Below are 19251 nucleotides of genomic sequence, written 5' to 3' on the forward strand. Positions count from 1 at the left end.
TTTAAGCGTAAGCTAACATTGAAACTTCATTTTTTTTTAAATAGGAAACAAAGAGGTAGAACCTATTTTCAATATTAATCAACAGATAAAGGGAAAAGATTTTTTTTAAATCAATGGAAGCCCTTCTTGAGGAAAATGAGGAGGAAGATGTTCTTGAAGATGCCTTGCCTGGTTCACCAGCTCTTTTTAATAATATTGGTTGTAAACATACTCACTTTAGACCAAGCTCAACATTTTATCCTGCCCAGTCAAAGGGGCAAAACATTGAGGTATTTCACCAATTGGTTTTTAATGATTTTAAAACTTTGTGCAATACTTAAAAGACATTTAAATAGAATTTAACCAGAGAGGAGAAAGTAGCGCTGGAGAAGCTGAAAAATAATAATGAAATTGTTATCAGGCAAGCAGACAAAGGTGGAGGGGTGGTAGTACAAAATAGATCAGACTATGTCCAAGAGGCTCTTAGATTATTAGGTGATAAGTCATAATACTCAGTATTGGACAAGGATCCTCTGCCAATCATTCAGATGAAGCTCAAAACTCTGCTACAAAAATGGTTTGATTAAGGGCATAATAAATAAAATGGAAAACAATTTTTTGGATAACACCCAGCCAATAACTCCAATATTTTACCACCTGCCTAAAATACATAAAAGTCTTGATAACCCTCCAGGTAGGCCAATAATTTCAGGTATCGATTCCATTATGTCAAATGTGTCAGAGTATGTAGACTTTTTTTTACAACCATATGTGAGCAACCTGTGGTCTCACACCAGAGACACAAAACACCTTCTAGAAATTTTTAATGAAATAAAGTGGAGCGAGGATTTTAGCTGGGTGACATGTGATGTCGCTGCACTATATACAAGCATTGAACATACTAAAGGGATCAGTGCAGCTGCTTCATTTTTAAATTCAGACCCCTTGCTCAATGAGACACAGAAGCATTTTATCCTGGAAAATATTGATTTTATACTAAAAAACAACTATTTTAACCTCCAAACATGCAGAACAGCTATGGGGACAACATGATCCCCAAGCTTTGCGAATTTGTATATGGGGTTTTGGGAGAAGAACCATATTTGGGGAAACAATCCCTTCACAGATAACATAGTGGTACAGTATAGAGGAGGTTCATAGACGATCTAAACTTCATTTGGAAAGCGAGCGAGAGCTCACTTATGGAATTTATCTCTTTTTTGAATGAAAATGAATTAAATCTAAAATTCCCACACCAGTTTGATACTAATACTATAGACTTCCAGGATGTGGTTTTATTTCATGATGATAGTAAGATTTTAACAAAAAAGTTTTTTATAAAAGTGGACTATAATAGTAATCTCAATTATCAGAGTAATCACCTGCAAACGTGGAAAAACAATAAGGGCAGTTTTAAGATTGAGGAGAAACTGCACCAGAGAAACAGATTTTAATGAACAAGCTGAGGTGTTGACAAATACTTGAAGGGAAAAAGAATATGACCAGAAAATGACTGATAATGCAGCCCAAAAAGCACACAATACAGAAAGACTATCTTTTATACAACATTCAAACCCTGACCACCAGAAAAAGAATGAAGTATCAGCTGACAAGTGTTTGTTTATTACAAAACATAAAGGGCAGCTCCAGAAATAGGGAAAATTATTAAGAAACACTGGCAAATCCTTAAAAATGTCGTTTTGATGGAGAATTTATCAGATAGGCCAAACATTGTTTTGAAACGAGCAAGGAACATAAAAAACATCCTGGCACTTAGCGCTTTGAGCAAAGGGAAAAAGGAAGCACCAAAAAATAATGTGAACACCATGGACACATGGACACATGGCTTCCTATCATTATTACTGGTTGTTACAAATGTGGTCATGCAAGGTGTTTGACATGTCCACATGTTATGGACAAACATAAGGTGTTCAGTTCCAAAGCAACTAATGAGACATTTGCAGTAAAAGGGCACATAAACTGTAACTCAAACTATGTGGTATATATGCTTACGTGTAAGTGCTGCCGGCAGTATATTGGCTGCACAATGAGAACGATGAAAAAAAGGTTTCTGGAAACCGGAGGAATATACTCAAAGGTTTTTAGGACATGGGGTTTCATGCAACTTTGCTTATAAACACAACAAAGACCTAACAGATCTAAACATCATGGGAATAGAACAAACTAAACCAGGTACACAGCGGTGGGACAGGTTGGGAAATTTAAGAAGACAAGAGACCTATTGGATTTTTAAACTTTAAACCTTGTATCCAGAAGGTCTGAACGAAGAATTAAATCTAGCCGCTTTCCAGTGCTTTCTAGTGGAGCTGTCAACAGGGCCTACACCATGACAAGAAGAGTATTATTCTGCAATTAGCCCTTCACATCTATACACTAGTTATTTTATTAACTATATTTTAATTATAAATACATATATGTTTTATTATAAATATATTTTTACTGGACATTAATTATAAGAATCCTTTATTATCTTTGGAGTTTGTGATATAGACATAGAATTGAGAATGAACATTGTTTAAATTAGAACTCATATACACAATTCTAATATGTAATTACTAACTAATACTATTTTATTTTTATTTTAATACTACAGCACATTGTTTTATATGTACAGATGTGCAGAATTATTCATCAAGCATTAGAAAACCACTGATAGACACAAGCTGGCAGTTATATGGTTTTAGTTGCAACTTGTTAATATTTTAATATTTTATATTGCTTAAATTGGTTATGATGGGTATACATTAAGATTGTGCCACACTGTTTATAGAGACATGAAAAACGCAATGAGACAAAAAATTCCAATGAATATACATTGGGCAGCAAAGTGGACAAGTCTCGTATACAATCAAACAATGTATCCAAACAATTGATCTAATTATCTAATTAATGAATCAAGTGCACCCTATAAAATGTCTGCCACTAGTTGATGTACCATATGCTTGACAAAGCCACAGTGAAGTGGAGGAAACACGTAGGATTGTTCAGCAGCAGCACAGATACAGACACAGAGATTGCCAGCAGCATTATCGGAGAACCTGCCCAGCCTATGAAGCAGCTCTAACTGTCTGAGGGAGAATGAAGCAGCCACAGCAAAGCTGAACACCATAGCATCTGATGGGAATCCCTGCTTCCGGGAGAAGACGTCACTTCCGGTTCGGATGACTGGGAAGCAGCTAACGGAGAGCAGAAACGGAGCACATCAAAGTGCACCCACAACCCAGAGGACACAGGCGCATGGGAGGTTACTGTAAGCAGAGTGTAAGCAGCAGTTTTCCGGCATCCAGGCTAATAAGGACTGCAGCTGCAGGCAATCAAAAAACTAACATCAACACTTATGTGAATAAACATTCATTTATTTTGTTTTAATAAATTGTGATTTCATTTTTTTCTAAGTCTACGTCCCATATGTTGTTTCTTTACATTTGGAGGAATCCTTTGATTCCTGAGATACTTACCAGTGAAGTTACCAGTATTACTTCCTGGTTTGTAAATGCCCATCCAATAGGAAGCCGCAATTGATGATGTGGCAGCTTCCTATTGGCCTAAGAGGGAGACTTAAACCTGGTAACATCACCGGTATCCCGAGAATCGGTCTGCTCCCTACAATTGACAAGGAGCCAACCCATTTCCCATCCTGTAACAAAAATTACTGGCAAAAAAAAACCAAGTAGGGTATTCCTGCTTAATTACATTCATGCTAAGAGATAGTGGGACATGTATCAAGATCACACAATTTTTTCCAAAACACGTGTAACCCTGTGAAGTTTATGGGTTATATGTCTTTCTCCTCCTGTGCAGTAATCCCTGATAAGGGCAGGTTGCCAGGAGTAATCATAAGGTTTTCCCTCCTCCCCTGTGATGTGTATTGTGTAGTGAAGGAAGTGACATCAGGCTCTGTGTACACTTACAGTGATACAGGGGTGGTGCCTACTGAAGCTATATAGTATGCAACACTTCCTGAATTTAGTCAGTGTCGCATCCCACCTGAATGAGACTGTCTGACCCAACACACTGCCAGGGCTCTGGTAAGGATTGTGGCCCTCCCCTAGGGGAGAGGTGGGCAGACTATTCCCCTTACTCTATTAGGGAGTAAGGGAAGAGCAAGGACAGCTTCTAGGGCCCTGACTAGGAGTGGTGTCCAGGGACTTCCTTGAGGTCGGCAACCTTTATGTTGAGCGGCTAGAGACCGGCCGCAATGATGGGCAGTCTGCCACTAATGATATTAATAAAGAATGTCCAACATGAAAGAACCTTCTTGCCTGAGAGTGGAGTCATTCAGGAAGAAGCTGCACCCAGAGGTTCTCTTTCAGAGACTCCTCCCTGCTGTCGTGGGGACCTGGAAGAGATGGAGGCGCTGTACCAGAAGTGAGTAGTTCTCAGCATTACCTCATGAGCCAGTCCTGATGTATTTCCCCATATCTACGCGGAAGACTCAGGAGTTCTGCAAGCCAGCAGGTGCACCACACTACATTACATGTAACATGGGGCAGTTTCCTCACATAAGGGGCCAATGTGAGATTGGGGGGGGGGGGGGGAAACACCGTTACACACGGATCACGTTAATCAGTGTCAGTTTGTGCCACTGGTACATTATATGCACAACGCTTGTTAATCTTGCTTCTTACATTTGGTGCAGATTTCTTAAAACAAGAAATTAAAGCCACCTCACACCTGGTAGAATACTTTAACACCAGTTTTAGAATCAATTTTTGATACAGCTCAATATCATTTTGCAGTCATTATTTCCCCCTTATCTCTTCTTATAACAATTCCAACACTCACTGGTGCAAATAAAGCAAAATTGGGTACATGTGAATCACCTTCATACACTAACACAAAGATATGCACATAAAAAAAAAATGTAAAAAATGTTTATGCTCCAGATTGTAACACTTGACACATATCACCCACCAGAATTAAAACACATTTCTTAGTAGTCACTATATTGCCAGAATTGTTTTGTAAATACACCCACGGCTGCAAAATTGGCCAAATAAATGGCACCAGATTTAATCAAGGAAAATCATTCCTATTTCAAATCAATGACATATCCCTCTTTAATAAATCTGATGCAGAATGTTTGTGCAAGTTTTGAAACTAGGAGATTTAATTTTAAAAAAAACCTGAGATGCTTTTAGTTGTGCAGAAAATGGGGAGATAATGGGTATCAGAACTTGATCCCGCATTGAATGTCATTACCTGTAACTTCAATGGCAGGTTGAAGCTCTCGATCACTTATTGGAGCTTTGTGAATCTCACTATCTGTGCTATGAACAGTGGTTCTAAGAAGCAATTTGTGTTGCTCAAAAACTTGATTTTTTATGTATCCTTTGAAACTAAATGCTGCATTCTCCTGAACCCTATTTTCAAAATCATTGTGCATTATCTACTCCGAAGTAATTTATAAATGGAATGAAATAGCCTCCGAAGAAACCAATGAAGCCAAACAAAAAAGGTTTTATGTGAATGCCCCTACAAGCAAATATTATCAATAAGTTGATGGTGCAATCATATGGAGCTGCATAGCAAGCTTTTTTAAAGCATAATATATGTCAGAAATAGGTAATTAGTCAGACGAGTTTTACTTGGTGGATATTATACGAAAAGCAAAAAAAGTAATGTAAATGCTGTTATGGTCATATTTGTTATGTTCTCTTATTCCATACAAGGCCATCCAGTGCTAGAAGACACATAAGAGACCATTCCAGCCAATAAGAAATTGGCTCATATTCTAAAGAAATATTACAAGTCTATTATGAAATATAACATACTGTAATTCTTAAAAAGCAACCAATTATAACCAATTTAGATTTTTAGGTTTCAAATCATTAAAGTTTTATACAGATAAAAACTGAAAATAATACTTTAAATCCAAATCTTTAGAATCACTTTAATAATTCAGTGATGTGGGTTTTTCTATCTTTAATTTAAAGTGAATCGCAGTGTTAATATGAGTCATACACAGCTTACTAAGGACTGAGGGCAATTGTCTTTGTCTAGAGCCTCACAATGTCATTAAGCCATGGCAGGGCTTCCTATACAAGACATACTGTACAATTTCAATATTGCTGTCCAGTCACAGCAATTCTTACCATGCTTGTTAGGAATTCATGTGGACGCTTCCAGGAATGAATTTTCAGATTAGGTGGTAGTTCGATCTTCCCTTCAGGATCATCAAAAAAGTGCTGTAAAAATGAATGAATGAAAAGTAATGAAAAGTAAAAGATTTGGAGCATTTTAGTAAATTTATTTTTTTCTTTTAATCTGTCTTAACGGAAAATACAAAATGTGGCAACCATGTCATTGATAGTACGGTAAACCTTTTCTGAAATTCTGAGAACATCTTCACAGAGCAAAACATAAGTTTTTGCAATGTGCTCACAAGGAAATACCATAAGTAGCTATGAGTGCAATTTAAACATGCCTATTCAACAAGTTTTGTGGATTATAGATACAAGAAAATAGCTTCCTTAATTGAACGCTGAGGACTGAATACTGCAGTGCTTCTATTTCTGCAGCACATACTGTATTCTGAATTGAATGGTTGAGTAACTTCATGTTCAATATCAGACCGCAGCTGCAATTCATAGTACGAAAATACAATTGACAGAGGTTATAAATGGAAGGCATCACCATTCGCTGACAATGTCACAAAATGAAGGTACTGGATTTTACAGTAGAGGCAACGTTTATTCTAACATTTGCTGTAAACTAGCCGGGTTACATTCTGGGTATGTGCTGGGTATGTGCTGGGTATGTTCTGGGCTAGTTTGAGGCACGTTTAAGGCATTTCTGCATTGACTAACGACCCATAGGATTAACACAGCAGGGATCCCTGGCAGTCCAATTCAGTTTGAATGGGACTGCCAGGGACCCCCGCTGTTATTCTGATAGGCCATTAATCAATGCAGAAATGCTGGGGCTAGTTTAAGGAAAGTTTAAGGCATGTATTCAGAATGTACCTGGGTATTTCCTGGGTCTTTTGGGGAATTGCCACTGGTTTTTGTTAGAATAAGAGTTGCCTCTACTGTATACAGTAAGTAAATGCAAAATTGATGAACACACTAAGTGATATCAAACATATTTGCATCCCTACACAGCACTATACAAATATTGAAAGCCACTATATATTTATGAGTAGAAGATAATAAAGTATGTATGTAGGTGTTTAAAAATGTAAAATTTTGGGCGGAGATGGCGGCTTAGTGTAGGAGATCCAAGATGCCCGCAGACCAAAAGCAATTTTTAGCACGCATCACTGCAAGATTTTCTGCCAAAACAACTCGGGTCAGCCCACTAAAAGTGGAGCAATGGCTCCCAAGGCTCCGAAAAAGAAAAAATCAAGAGTTGGGGGAAGAGAGGACCCACACTTGGCTCGGCCTCTTAGCCTGCGCAGACGGTAGAATCAGGCTCGGACTCGGAGGATGATCCGATATCCCAAGTGGCCATGAAACATGACATAAGAGACTTATATGGCGATCTAAAAGGTCCCCACACTCTGAAATACAAAATGCCTTACAAGAATTTAAATAAGACATTGCAGCGCTCTGTCAGAGGACAGACATAGTGGAGAACAAATTGGATGAATCAATAAAGGCCCAGAACATGACGGAGCAGAAGCTGGGAGTACTCCACAGAAATGTTCTAGAACTTTCCGAGAAACAGGAGGACTCTGAAAACCGGGAAAGAATGAATAATGTTAGAATTAGAGGCATTCCGGAGACAACGACAGATCTAAAGGAGTTCATTTCTAAATGGTTGAGCCAAAAATTACCTGACCGCATGGATGAATCCCTGCAAATGGATCGATGCCACACCCATGACCCCCTGCATTGGAGTTCCCAAGAGATGTCATCCTTCGTTTTCATTATTTTAAAATAAAAGAGGTATTTATTCACGCAATCAGAGGTTCTACTGACCTGTCTTTTAAAAACTTACCATTGCCCACTTTCCAGGATTTATCACCTACAACTCTCGCCAGACAAATGGTCCTTAAGCCGATCACGACTAGACTGAAAGAAGCCAGACTGAAATATCCCTGGGCCTTCCCATTTCACCTGGTGATGATTAGAGATGGCACATTGTTTGCGATGAAGGACCTGGAACAAGGCCCGGGATCCCAAACAAAAGCTTGGACTGGAGCCTCCAGCCCGGGGCAGTGATCTGGAGGTAAAGCGGTTGGTGAGAACATCTTGGCTGGGACCGGTAAATATAAAAACGGCAACAAAGCATACCTGATTTGGCAGGAAACCTTGTCGTGTGTGGCCTAGAGATGTGCTACCTGTGTCTGCACCACCACATCTGACTGGATCGCTATCGAGTATCAGGCATTGACTCTTCCAGTCCGTCTCATGTGGCCTCTCTTGTTGCTTTCCCCAATTGAGTCCAGAGTGAAGTGATCTTGGCCTATTGTTGCCGATACCGAGATCACGGCACAATAACCCTGAGAGGGCCTTGTTTGTCCCCTCCAATATAAAGTTTGTTTCATCGCCCTATGGTCATGGGAAATTAAGCCCTTGGCCTGTCCTGGAAAGGTCCTTCCTTTAAATTTGTTGAATGTTTTATGGGCTTTGCATCATGGGAGGAGGAAAGTTTTTGGGCTAAATTTGGCCAGTGAGGGCACAAGGAGAGAGAGAGCAGTTTCATATTCGTAGGTGTAGGAGTAGTACCAAAGGCACCTCTCTCTCCGGCCTTCCCTTTTCCCCCACCCCTCTTGTGAGGCACGTAGTATATATACCCTTGTTTTGAGTAATAGAAAATTATATCTTTATGGCTCGGGCATAACTATTTCTTGCCTAAATTAAGTTATATGGTTATAACACAGTGCAGTTGTTGCTCATTATACTATTGGCTTGGCAGCTGTTCCGGGTTGCCGAGCTTGTTTTCCCTACTCATAGGGGTGCGAGACTTGTCCCCTTATGTAAGTCCCTTGGTTTTCCCTTTCCCCCATTTTGTACTCTTGTTTATCCCGAAGGGCACTAGAGCATTGAGAAAGATGTACTCATAACTGTTTTTTTCATATTCTTATTTTTCAGTTGTTCCCCTTCTGTTCCTAGGTTCTCTTCTCCCTTCGCACTGAGCTACGCGAAACTCTTTATGGGGGTTTGGGAGGATAGCGTGATCTTGTCCTATGTAGGGCTCGGTGCGAGCTTGGTCCTCTGGCGGCGTTTTATAGATGATGTTTTAATTATATGGAAAGGAAATCCATAAAGTCTTCAAAATGTCATGTCAATTTTAAACTCTAATGATAAGAATCTTAGATTCACATACAATTTTAGTCAAACAAATTGATTTTTTAGATCTTACGATTTATGTAGAAGAAGGGCAACTAAAAACTAAAACTTTTTTTTAAACCAGTCGACATTAATAACTTCATTTTAAATAGTAGCTGCCACCACCCACGGTGGGTGGAGAATATCCCCTACGGGCAATATAGACGAATTACGAGGCATTGTACTGATAATGATGTCTTTGAATCCAAATTACTAAGTGGTAGATTTTTAGGTAGGAATTACACACACGATAAAATTAATGAGGCTCTAAATAAGACTTGTGGTCTGGAAAGAAAGGACATAATCCAGGTTAAAAATAAGAAAATAGATACAAAGAATAAAGTAGAATGGTCTTTCCTTACAAATTATGATAAAGATGCCAATAAAATCAAACAACTAGTACGAAAACACTGGCATCTAGTCAGAAGCGATCCAGTCCTAAGAACAAAATGTCCCAGAAAACCCACGGTTGATATTTAGGAAATCGAAAAACCTGAAGCACAAACTGGTACCTAGTGCATTTAAACGTGATAAGGAAAAAACTAATTGGCTTAGTGAGATCAAAGGCTTCTATGGGTGCTTTAGATGTCGAGCTTGCAAATTTAAGTCAACGGACAAACTACAATTCAAATAAAATATTTCAGATCAAAAGTCACCTGACCTGTAAAACAGATCATGTGATCTATATGCTGGAGTGCCATGTGGCCTCCAGTACGTAGGAAAGACCACTACGCCCCTCAATATACTGTACGTATTCTTGAGTATTTGAGTAACATCAAAAGGAAAATTTTAACTCATTGGGGGCGATGAACTAAGCACTGATAACTGCTTTTAAGAGTGCTAAGTAACTTTTAAGGCCGATACCGGCTGCAGCGCGATTCACTAAGCAGTAATAACAGTGCTTTATCGGCCTTAAAAGGCATTTTTTCAGCCCTGCGAGCAAAACATGCCATTTTATGCCAGTCCGCATGATTCACTAAACAGTGATAAGTCATGAAGAAATGGAGACAGTCAAAAAAGCATTGTTTACACTTTTTCCAGCACACCATTAATACAACAGGCTGGTGGGTGTCCCCATGTGATCACCGCAAGAGTCCGTGGGCCCTCGGGTGATCCTCGTGGAAGTCATAGGCCCCCGGGTGATCCCCGTGAGAATCCGGGGATCCCTGCTGGCCTGCGGTACCAATCGAGTGCCCCCAAAAAAGAAACAATGCTTTTAAATAAATACACCCCCCTCACCCGCCCCCTAACACATACAGCAATGAGCAAAATTGCTATTATCCAGATATAGATAATAGTGCTTTTGCCCATTTAAAATAAAATACAACATTAAGCAGCATCAATAAGGTAAATAAATCTTGCACTCACCCCTGCCAGGCTGCCACGATGAAGGCCGTCCTCATCCTCGTCCATGTCCTCTGTTGCTACAAACAATACAAAAAAAAAAAAAAGACAATCTAATGTCCCCTAACCACTTAATCACCTTAACGGTTAGTAACCGCTACTGTATTTAAGGGGTTAACCCACCCTCCCCCACTATCCTACGGTAGGCCTAAACACCCATCCTTGGGGACAATACCTTCTTCACCCACAATAAAAAAAATACACACAACAGCCCTACTACCCACCTCCTAGGCCCTCAATAAACCATTACAATATTTAATAAACAACAATTCACAACCCATCCACCCCGTACCCCCACATAAAAACCAATATTTATTTTTTTACACACAGGATTATTACCACAGGCCGACGGGGGTCCCCCGTGGTCTCCACGGGTATCCGTATATCCCACAGAGCACCCGGGGGGTGCCCACGGGTGTCTGGGGGCTCTCGGGTGGTCACTGCTAGGCTCCGTGGGCCTCTAGGTGGTCCCTGTGAGTGTCTGTGGGCCCCAACTGGGTCCACAGGTGGTCCCCGTAGGATGTCTGGGGGTCCCTAGGTCGTCCCCACGGGTCTCTGGGGGCCCTCGGGTGGTTCCCACGGGTGTTTGGGGCCCTTGGGTGGTTCTCATGGGTGTCTGGGGGCCTTTGAATGGTCCCCGTGGGTCCCGGGGCCCCCACAGCTGCGGGGACCCCGGTTGTTTCCCGCAGGTGTCCGTAGGTCCTCAGGTGGTCCCCATGGGTCACCGCTGGCCTGCGCTATCCCCCCCACCAAAACACATACTGTACAGTAATGGGCAAAATAACTATTATCCAGAAATGGATAATATATTATTTGTCCATTATTAAACACAACATTATCCATGAAGCATAAATAAAGTAAATAAAAACCGTTATATTTACCACTGGCAATATGAAGGGCGTCCTCGTCAGCATACTGCAGGTCCATGTCCTCCGTTGCCAGAAAGAATACATAGCAAAATACAATCTAATGTCCCCTAGCCCCTTAATCACTTTAGCGGTTAATAACCGCTATAGTAATTAAGGGGTTAACCCACCCTCTCCCACTACCCACCCAGGAGGCCTAACCATCCTCCCAAGGCAACTACCCCCACCCTTCACCCACTCATTGGTACAGTGGGTACATCATGCCCATATAATATGAGCATCATTTACCACTATAGCAAGATATGGGGAAGGATTAAAAAAACAGGCCTAAATAAAAAACATTACATAGTCAAATCAAACACAGCACTATATTCCCAATCTGGTTATAGTAGACCATGGGGCACTGTTTTTTGGGGGAAAGGATGTGACGTCATCCAAAGGGAGTCACATGGTGTACAACAACCAATCAGATTGGGGATATAGTTCCCACAATTCGATTGGCTCAAGTACCATGTGACGGCAGCAACTGTACCCTAGCACTTAAACTTTATATCTCTTCATGGAGTTTTCTGATGAACTTATTTTATGGAATGCTTAAAGAATACTGATATTGATCTTCTATGTCGCTCTATTTCTCATTGGAGCACTAAATGATCCCAAAGGAAGAAGATTAAGTCATGAAGTGAGATTTATGATGTTTTTCTCTGTTTTTTATTTACATTTCTTGTATATGATCTATTATGAAGGTAAATACTGGCTCTGTAGACTCTTTTTTTCTTTTTTACTTATCTAATTTGATATTTTCAATTGGCCCATAGAATTATGTTAAGGCCTGTATTAGTGGTGGTAGATGTAGACATTTGAATACTCCTGACGAAGCTTGGTTTCCACGAGTGAAACATGTTGAGTTGAGCAAAGAGGGGAAGAGAATCTGACCAGACGGAAGAAGCCAAGGAGGAACCTTGCTGAAGGCTGTTCGTTGTTTCCGGGCGGCCGCATACGGATGTAACACAAGCCTGAGACCAAGCGACCACCAACGCTCCTATCCAGCATCGGAGAATGGAGAGATTGTCTCCCCTAAAGAACTGTTATGTGTCCTGAATGATAGCACTATTGTAAGTCTTCATTCAGGGGGGTCTGTTTGCGGTTTTATTTAATTAAATTTGCTGTTGTATGCTGCGCAATAAGTCCCTTCTTTTCTTCCCTTTGAAAGATCTACATCATCCACCCACTATCCACCATGTCACTTATTTGATGGGCTTTTATACGCACAAAACTATGTGAGTATATTCACTTACACATCTTTGAAAGTCTATATTCAATACAACGATACTGTTTTATGTTGTTATACATTTTCTATTTCATATACTGATGTCCACCGCTCCCTCCCCTGTTTGTACCTGTCTCCTCTCCCTTCACCAAAGCCTTCCTTAGGGATGTCACCTAAGCATCACTCTTCACTACCTACAGTACGTACACACTATCTCAGCATCACATTCACATCAATTTTTACCACCTTCTCATACTGTCTGGCAAAGACAATGTTCTCCCTGTGAGTGTCTGTGGGCCCCAACGGGGTCCACAGGTGGTCCCCATAGGATGTCTGGGGGTCCCTAGGTCATCCCCACGGGTCTCTGGGGGCCCTCGGGTGGTTCCCACAGGTGTTTGGGGCCCTTGGGTGGTTCCCATGGGTGTCTGGGGGCCCTTGGGTGTCCCTGTGGGTCCTGGGGCCCCCACAGCTGCGGGGACCCCGGTTGTTTCCCGCAGGTGTCCGTAGGTCCTCAGGTGGTCCCCATGGGTCACCTCGGCCCCAAGTAAGTTTTCCACGAGTTCAACAGCCACAGTTAAGGGTTTACACTGGCGACACACTTTATTCGAGCTCGGCTAGTCCCACGAATTCGGGTATACCCAGGTGTATTGAGGTTTGTGACTGTTTTCTGCCCGAGTGCATTGAGGTATTTTCCAGGCAGGGATTGAAGCATTTTATTCCCGCTGGCTGCAATACTGCACAGTATATATATATATATATACTGCATTACAATTCATGAATTTATGCCATCTGGTAGACACGCGAAGCATTGCAGCCTATTAAATCCTAATCATTATCATTTAACAGATCAGCCGCCCGTCAGCCAGGCATGAACCCAGGCTGGGAAGGCAAACGCAACGGGGCTTGTCAGAGGTGAGGAGCGGCGCATTCCAGGTATCTGCCAGGTACATACTGGGTATTTGCTCGAATAAAGTGTGTCGGTGCAGTAGCAGCATGCAATTTATCCATTAGCATGCGGAAGGGGTTATCACCTGTAGGAATCGCTCCAAAACAAATTGTTCAAGAATCGACTCCTTAGTGCGCTACTCGGGCTGTATCCACCGAGTACACAAGTTCAGTAAGCGCTGAGCTATGATCCGGGGTCTTGCCTTAGAGATAACATTTCAAGTTCCAGAACTGCTGCCGGTAGGCCTCTGGGGCCTCTGGGGTCAGGCCTAAGCGATCCAGTATGGTGGCTTTTACCTGCTTATAGTCCATAGCCTGATCTGCAGGTAGACCCTGATATGAGGCCTTGGCTTCTCCTATGCGAAGCAGAACCAAAGCAGTTGCCCAGCGATCTATGGACCAGCGACGGGCCTTGGCAACCCTTTCAAAGGTTAACAGGAGAGCTTCTAGGTCCTCAGTCAGACTCATTTTCCTCATGTGAACCAGGGGGTTGTTCAGAAGTTCTGGTCCAGCAGCAGAAGGGGACCAAACCAGTAGCTTGGCTATTTCACGGTTTTGCCTGGCCTGGTTTTTCTCCTGGACTGCCTGCTGCTGGACAAGGAGCTGGGCTTGCTGCTGCAGTAGTAATCCAGTTTGCCTGGCCTGCTTTTCCTTCTGTGCTGCCTGCTGCTGGGCATGCTGCTGCAGTAGTTGTTGGTGGTGGTTTTGCCTGGTCTGTTTGCTGTTTTGCCTGGCCTGCTTACCTCCTGGGCTACCTGCTGCTAGGATAGGAGTTGGGCTTGCTGCTGCAGTAGTAATTGGGTTTGCCTGGCCTGCTCCTGCATTAATAGTCCATGTTGTTTGGCCCGTTTTTAATCTCGCTCTGCCTGCTGTGCAGTAGTAGTTGGTTTTGCCTGGCCTGTTCGCACAGAAACTCTTGTTACATTTTTTTCTTTATTGGCCCTTCAAATGCAGAGGCTACTCAGCATCCCACTTCATACACCATATGTTGCAGGGACAACGCAATGACACGATAGGCTTATTTAGCCTAAAAAGGTGACACAAAACAGAGCTTATCTTCAGCATATATAGGGTTAACAAAAACATAAGTCCTTGATATGGGCTTAGCCCTTTTCCCCGCAAGGGTTTCTCAAGTCCGTTATACAGAAGAGCAAGAGTTCCAATATAAACAGACCTTATTGCAGGCTCTTTCTTTCTTCAGAGCTTCAGCATGTCTTTCTCTGGTTCAGTCTGGAAGTTTCCTCCAGAAGTCAATTGTCTGTGTTTTTCAATCCCCTTAACGAGGCAGCTGGGACCTGGTTAATTAACCCAGCCTTTTCAAAGCTGTGATTAACCAGGTCACTGCTGGACTGCAGACCTATACATAAGCCTCCCAGGCATACTGAATTCACCCTGTCACAGCCCCCCACCCCTCTCATTTAATAATGCTTTATATGAATTCTTACCTGTAAAAAAACTGTTCAAAAATTAATAAAGTTTCAGTACAAAAAAAGGTAACATTTTAAGTTTCCAGACATCATCACTCACGTCTGTCTGTATTATCTGCTATAAGATCAATTACAAAAACCACTTTGTTCTATTTACATAAATACTATAATTATTTTGTCCTAACAAGGAATTTATAATTTAATTGAAAATACATAAAAACTAAAGACACTTCACAGATGTCTTTGATACTTTACTCTTCCATTTAATGTGTACAATACGTTGTAACTTTTGTCTTGTCTTATATAGACGTGTGAGGGTGGCAAGTTACAAATTAATTTACAGATAGTTCTAGTACTCTGAACAAGTGCTGAGGAAAAACACCAATAATTTAGGGCACGTTGCTGTTGTGGTCATAGTTACAGAAAAGTTTGTTTCGCCAAACCTGATTATAGACAACACACAGTACATACTGCAAATCTGCTGATTGTAAGACTGTATGAGTCGGATCTCAAGTATGAGCATTAATGATCTGCTGCTGTTTTCATTAATCCTTTGAGTGCCCTGGGACACAGTTACTACATCATGGGTTCTGGCACCCTGTGTGCCCCATGACGTAGTAGCTACTGTACATCCCCCCCAAAAAAGTCCGTTCTCTTAGGGTAGATTGTGTCCTGCGCTCCGTTGGCCAGAATGTGATCTGCAATGATGGCAGACGGCAGGGGGATGACTCTTTCCCCTCCCGTTCAGTGACTGAGCGATCACGTGACCGCTTCAGAGAAGAGAGTGCTGGAGGGGCCGTTGCACTCTGGGCCTGCCGGCCCTGCAGCACTCAAAGGGTTAAACTGTGATAGTGTGAACCGGAGTGCTATCACATTAAAGTCCTGTTGAAGTCAATGTGAGTTATTTGCGATAATGCCTCAAATGGCAGTTTAATAAATAACCACGTTTGTTACCTCAGGCTGCTAACAATTGTATGACCTAAGAACATGTCACACACCTTTTGTAGGTGCTTATTTTGTTATACACAGTTTTAGCAAGCCAACTACTACATTGTATATATATTTGTGTCCATTGGAGTGCTCTTGGGATAGTGATCTAATGTATACAATGAAAGACAAGAAACCCCCGCCCCAATGCTATATCCAATATGACAAATTATTTAGTACATTACTATGTATTTTATCTATATTTTTTCTTCATAAGTAACGGTCATTTAGTTCAATCCTTTGGTCAAAACATTTCAAGCCTGTGACCATCTGAAGGTAAACCCATTTCGGGCTTATTTTGTTTCCAATAAAATTGATGGGAACTTAAAAGATGCGATTCCTATACAGTAGACACTGTTTACAACTTAAAATGTATTTGGCATGGATATACATTTTAGTGGGGTTGGACAATTCACTGAATAGACGGGGGACTTTCATATATAAAACATTTCCATATATACATATTTTACTTGTAAAAAAATCTGATATTCAACTTACTAGTATCGGACTTTTTCCAGGTTTTTCTTTCTCCTTTGCACCCTTTCCTGTGTCCCATTTTTCGGAATTAATATCAGTTTCATTCCATTCTGGCCATATTGGAAACTTTCCTTTTTTTGGTTCAACTGATGCAGCCAATGTATTGTAAACCAATGATCCTATCCTAAATATACAAAGATAGTGTTCAAACAATAAAGACAAATTTAATTACAAATTTTAACTTAAAAGTATACAATATATTAACAGTGTACACATACATTCTCACAAACAATATTGTGCATGCTATAACAATATATAACTATATAAAATAATACAATATAGGATACCTGCGAAAGATGAGAAGATAAGGATGGCTCTCCAAAAACAACCCACAAATACCCTATTAATATTGGACGTTGCTCCTAACATATACAGTACTGTACATACTATAGTAAAATATTCACCAAAAGAGGAACATAATACATAGAAGCTTCACAATAAGACTTACTCTATGGTCAGAAAGCAAGATTTATTTAAGGGATATTTAACATAATAATAATAATAATAATAATAATAATAACAGGATTCAATCTTGGAGAATAAAGAAAATCCTTTATCAAAAGAAATGTTAATTTTAAAGCAAATACGGTATGACAGAACAAACATAAAATAAATTTAAACCTAAATCTACATTTTTTTTTCAATGTTCTCCAGTTGAGGTATTTACAGGATTGGGTATTAAGCATATTAAGCATATCAGAAATGTAAAGGGGAGGGGGGGATATGCAAGAAAATATTACAGTAGAAGAAAAACAGCTATTAAAGAGGCAAGTGCTTTATTTATTTTAGTATCTCCAGGAGGGAGTCCCTGGCGCTGAAATTAATGGGGTTCAGCTCCGGAGACCCACTGCTTCAAACCTGTATTAAAAAAAACCCATGAGATGTCTATCATGTTCCAAAGTGAGATGGAGGTTAAACACATTGGTGTAAAGTATTCCAATGAATTCTTTGAGAGCTCCCTCCGGGCCTCGCCACAAAACGAACACATCATCGATGTAGCGGACCCAGATGTCAATATGCTCTGTGTATTCCTCCATCTCTTCAGTGAAGACTACTTGGGATTCCCACCATCCCAGTTTTATTTACATATGTAGGGGCACATTTGGTTCCCATTGCAGTGCCCCTAAGCTGATGGTATAGTTTATTGTTGAAAAGGAAATAGTTTCTTGTTAGTACGAATTTGAGCAAATCCATGATGAAGATGTTGTGTGTCACATGCCATCTGCCTCTTGTGTTTAGAAAGTGGGTTATTGCTTTTAGACCATATTCATGGTCTATGCTAGTGTATAGTCCCTCAACGTCTAAACTTAAAGCTGCAGTTCAGTCTATATCCTGCATGTGTGTTTTTTTTAATAAATCAGTTCTGTAGTAAGAAATAATACTTTTAGCATTTTCTGTTTTTAAAAAAACAACTTTGAAAGACCAGTTTTCTTGTATTCTATTTTAACAAGCATTTGCTAAGGCACCGCCCCTTCATGTCCTGTCACAAACCCAGGCACACCCCGTTGTCAGCACTGCCCTCCCTCTCTCTAAACGTGCACTAGCATCTGGTCACATGATCTTCCTCATAGTACATTCAATGAAGCTGGAGAAAAGGGATCAGCCTGCATGCATAGCAGCTCGGATAGGCGATTTCAAACTTATTACAGTGTTTATTCCATTCATTGCACGTGTATATAATGTAAAATTGTAATAATTCCATTTATAGCAAACGTGTATATGTGAATATTATTTAGATGTATATGTATGTTACTGAAATGTGAAGTGAGTGTGTAGGTAAATACACACAATACACTTCCACTTCATATATATATATATATTATATATGTATGTATATGTGAAGTTATGTGAGTAAAAAAGTGACAAAAACCCTCCATAGCAAGGCAAATAGCAAATGGAAATATTACTGTATGCTCATTTGTATGTATATATATATTTACATGTATATATATACACACACACTTCAAATACGGATAGTGATTCACGTAAATGATATATTCACTTTCTGGGAGTATAAGAGTGACTGTCCTGTTGTTCCTTTTTTTGTATCCATCATTGAATGGTATGCACCCTCTCTTTACGTTTATTTTATACTAGCTGAGAGACCCGGCGTTGCCCGGGATGTAATGTTCCCGCTCCTCTCTCTCTCCTCACCCCTCCCCCTCTCTCTGTTTGTCCCCCATTCACATCAATCCAGTTCCCCCCCTCCCTCCTTTACAGCTTCATGCAGTGTGTGCGTCAGTCATTGTGTGTGCGTCAGTCAGTGTGTGTGCGCGCGCGTCAGTGAGTCTGACGCAGAAACACAAACACACACAGACTGACTGACGCACACACACACACAGTCAGTGTGTGCGTGGGTGTGTGCCTCAGTCAGTCAGTGTGTGCGTGCGGGAGTCAGTCAGTCATTCAGTGTGTGTGTGTGCGTGCGTGGGTGTGTGTGTGCGCGTGTCAGTCTGTGTGTGTGCGCGTGGCTGTGAGGGGTTGTGTGCATGCGGCTGTGAGGGGTTGTGTGCGTGCGTCAGTACGTATGTGTATGTGTG

At 40.9% G+C, this 19251-nt stretch overlaps 1 protein-coding gene across 1 annotated transcript in view; it reads right to left on the bottom strand.

The window, feature by feature from the left end:
• The window catches only part of ADGB (androglobin), a 542000-nt gene that overhangs the window by 507387 nt on the left and 15362 nt on the right, over positions 1-19251 (bottom strand). The window contains exons 2-3 of the mRNA XM_075596533.1: positions 16673-16835; positions 6096-6188 (exon numbers count right to left, since the gene is read on the bottom strand). Of these exons, the coding sequence (XP_075452648.1) occupies positions 6096-6188; positions 16673-16835 (256 nt within the window). The remainder of the gene's footprint in view (positions 1-6095; positions 6189-16672; positions 16836-19251) is intronic.

This window comes from Ascaphus truei, chromosome 4 (assembly GCF_040206685.1).
Source record: "Ascaphus truei isolate aAscTru1 chromosome 4, aAscTru1.hap1, whole genome shotgun sequence".
Lineage (NCBI taxonomy): Eukaryota > Metazoa > Chordata > Amphibia > Anura > Ascaphidae > Ascaphus > Ascaphus truei.